Source organism: Nannospalax galili, unplaced genomic scaffold (genome assembly GCF_000622305.1).
Source record: "Nannospalax galili isolate Female #2095 unplaced genomic scaffold, S.galili_v1.0 C48734481, whole genome shotgun sequence".
NCBI classification, from domain to species: Eukaryota; Metazoa; Chordata; class Mammalia; order Rodentia; family Spalacidae; genus Nannospalax; species Nannospalax galili.
Genome location: NW_008472632.1, coordinates 1 through 1,164, shown reverse-complemented (window position 1 = coordinate 1,164; position 1,164 = coordinate 1). Strand labels below are relative to the sequence as shown.

Sequence of the window (1,164 nt, the reverse complement as noted above, 5' to 3'; positions counted from 1 at the left end):
TTTGACATCTTTCCTTTCATTGACATAGTTAATGGTGCATCCAGGTGGGTTGGGGAGCAGAGGTTCTGACCCCTAGAAAACACAGGGGCTGCTTACCCCCTGGCAAGCAGTGACTCGGCACCAGCAGACGCAGAGCAGTGGGATCCTTGCCTCCTGGAAGCACGACACGGGTCCTGCTGCCAGCACGGAGCTGTGCCTGCAGGGAGCCAGGACAGCATCAGGCTGGCCTTGCCTGCTACCATTTCAGACCACCCGGGGAAGGAGGGAGCCAATGAGCCCTCAAAGTTCCACCCTCATCCTGGGTTCAGACCCTGGTCCGTCCCTGGAGTCCCAACTCAGTTCAGTATCACCTGGGTGGACAAGGGGACTGTGTTCTCTGAAACCCCATTAGCATGCTGCCTATGCCCCATGTCCTCACGACCCAGTTGTCTTTCTGCTCTGCATCTCCCCAGACAAGGGTAGGACTCCCTGCTCTTCCCTCCCTCTCCTCTTTCCTGTCCACCAGATCAAGTATCCCAAAGGGAGAGGGATAGCCAGGACTCAGACCTCACTCCTGGCTGAGGTGATATCGCTGCAGGCACTGCTGGGTGCCACCCACTTGCCCCAGGTCTGTGTGGGTTGTTCTTCAGTCGGGGATGGTGGGACAGCCCCTGAGACGGTGACTTGTATCTTTCAGACCCCTACGCTGAACCACCAGCCATGCCCTACTGGCCCTTTTCTACCTCTGACTTCTGGAATTATGTGCAGTATTTCCAGACCATGGGCGCCTACCCCCAGATGGAGGACATGGCCCGTACCTTCTTTGCACACTTCCCCTTGGGGAGCACCCTGGGCTTCCATGTCCCCTACCAGGAAGACTGAGCAGTATCCATTCTGCTGTCTGCCTGGTTGCACTGGCTGGGTCCTGAGGCAGTCCAGAGCCACAGTGTTGGGCAAGGGGTGGAGCTCATGCTCAATAAACTCCATCTGAAGATGCACAGCAGACCTGTGGTTCTTTCAAGACACGGCTGCACAAGGTCCCCTCTGTTTTATGACTCCATGAATTAGCTGGGCTTTATTTTGATGACTGGTGAGCATGCCTTTAATAAACATGTACATGATTTCCATCCATAGGCACATCAACCAGGGGTCACCTGTCCTTCAAGTCTCATGATCCTCTGGGGG

At 55.6% G+C, this 1,164-nt stretch overlaps 1 protein-coding gene across 1 annotated transcript; it reads left to right on the top strand.

Moving 5' to 3' along the window:
* Window positions 1-505: 505 nt before the first annotated feature.
* On the top strand, window positions 506-1,151 carry LOC103728360 (otospiralin-like; the record flags this gene model as incomplete). Its single annotated transcript, XM_008826407.3, has 2 exons — window positions 506-587; window positions 677-1,151. Coding segments are annotated over 2 exons (267 nt in total), but the record flags the coding sequence as incomplete, so codon positions are not given.
* Window positions 1,152-1,164: the final 13 nt, after the last annotated feature.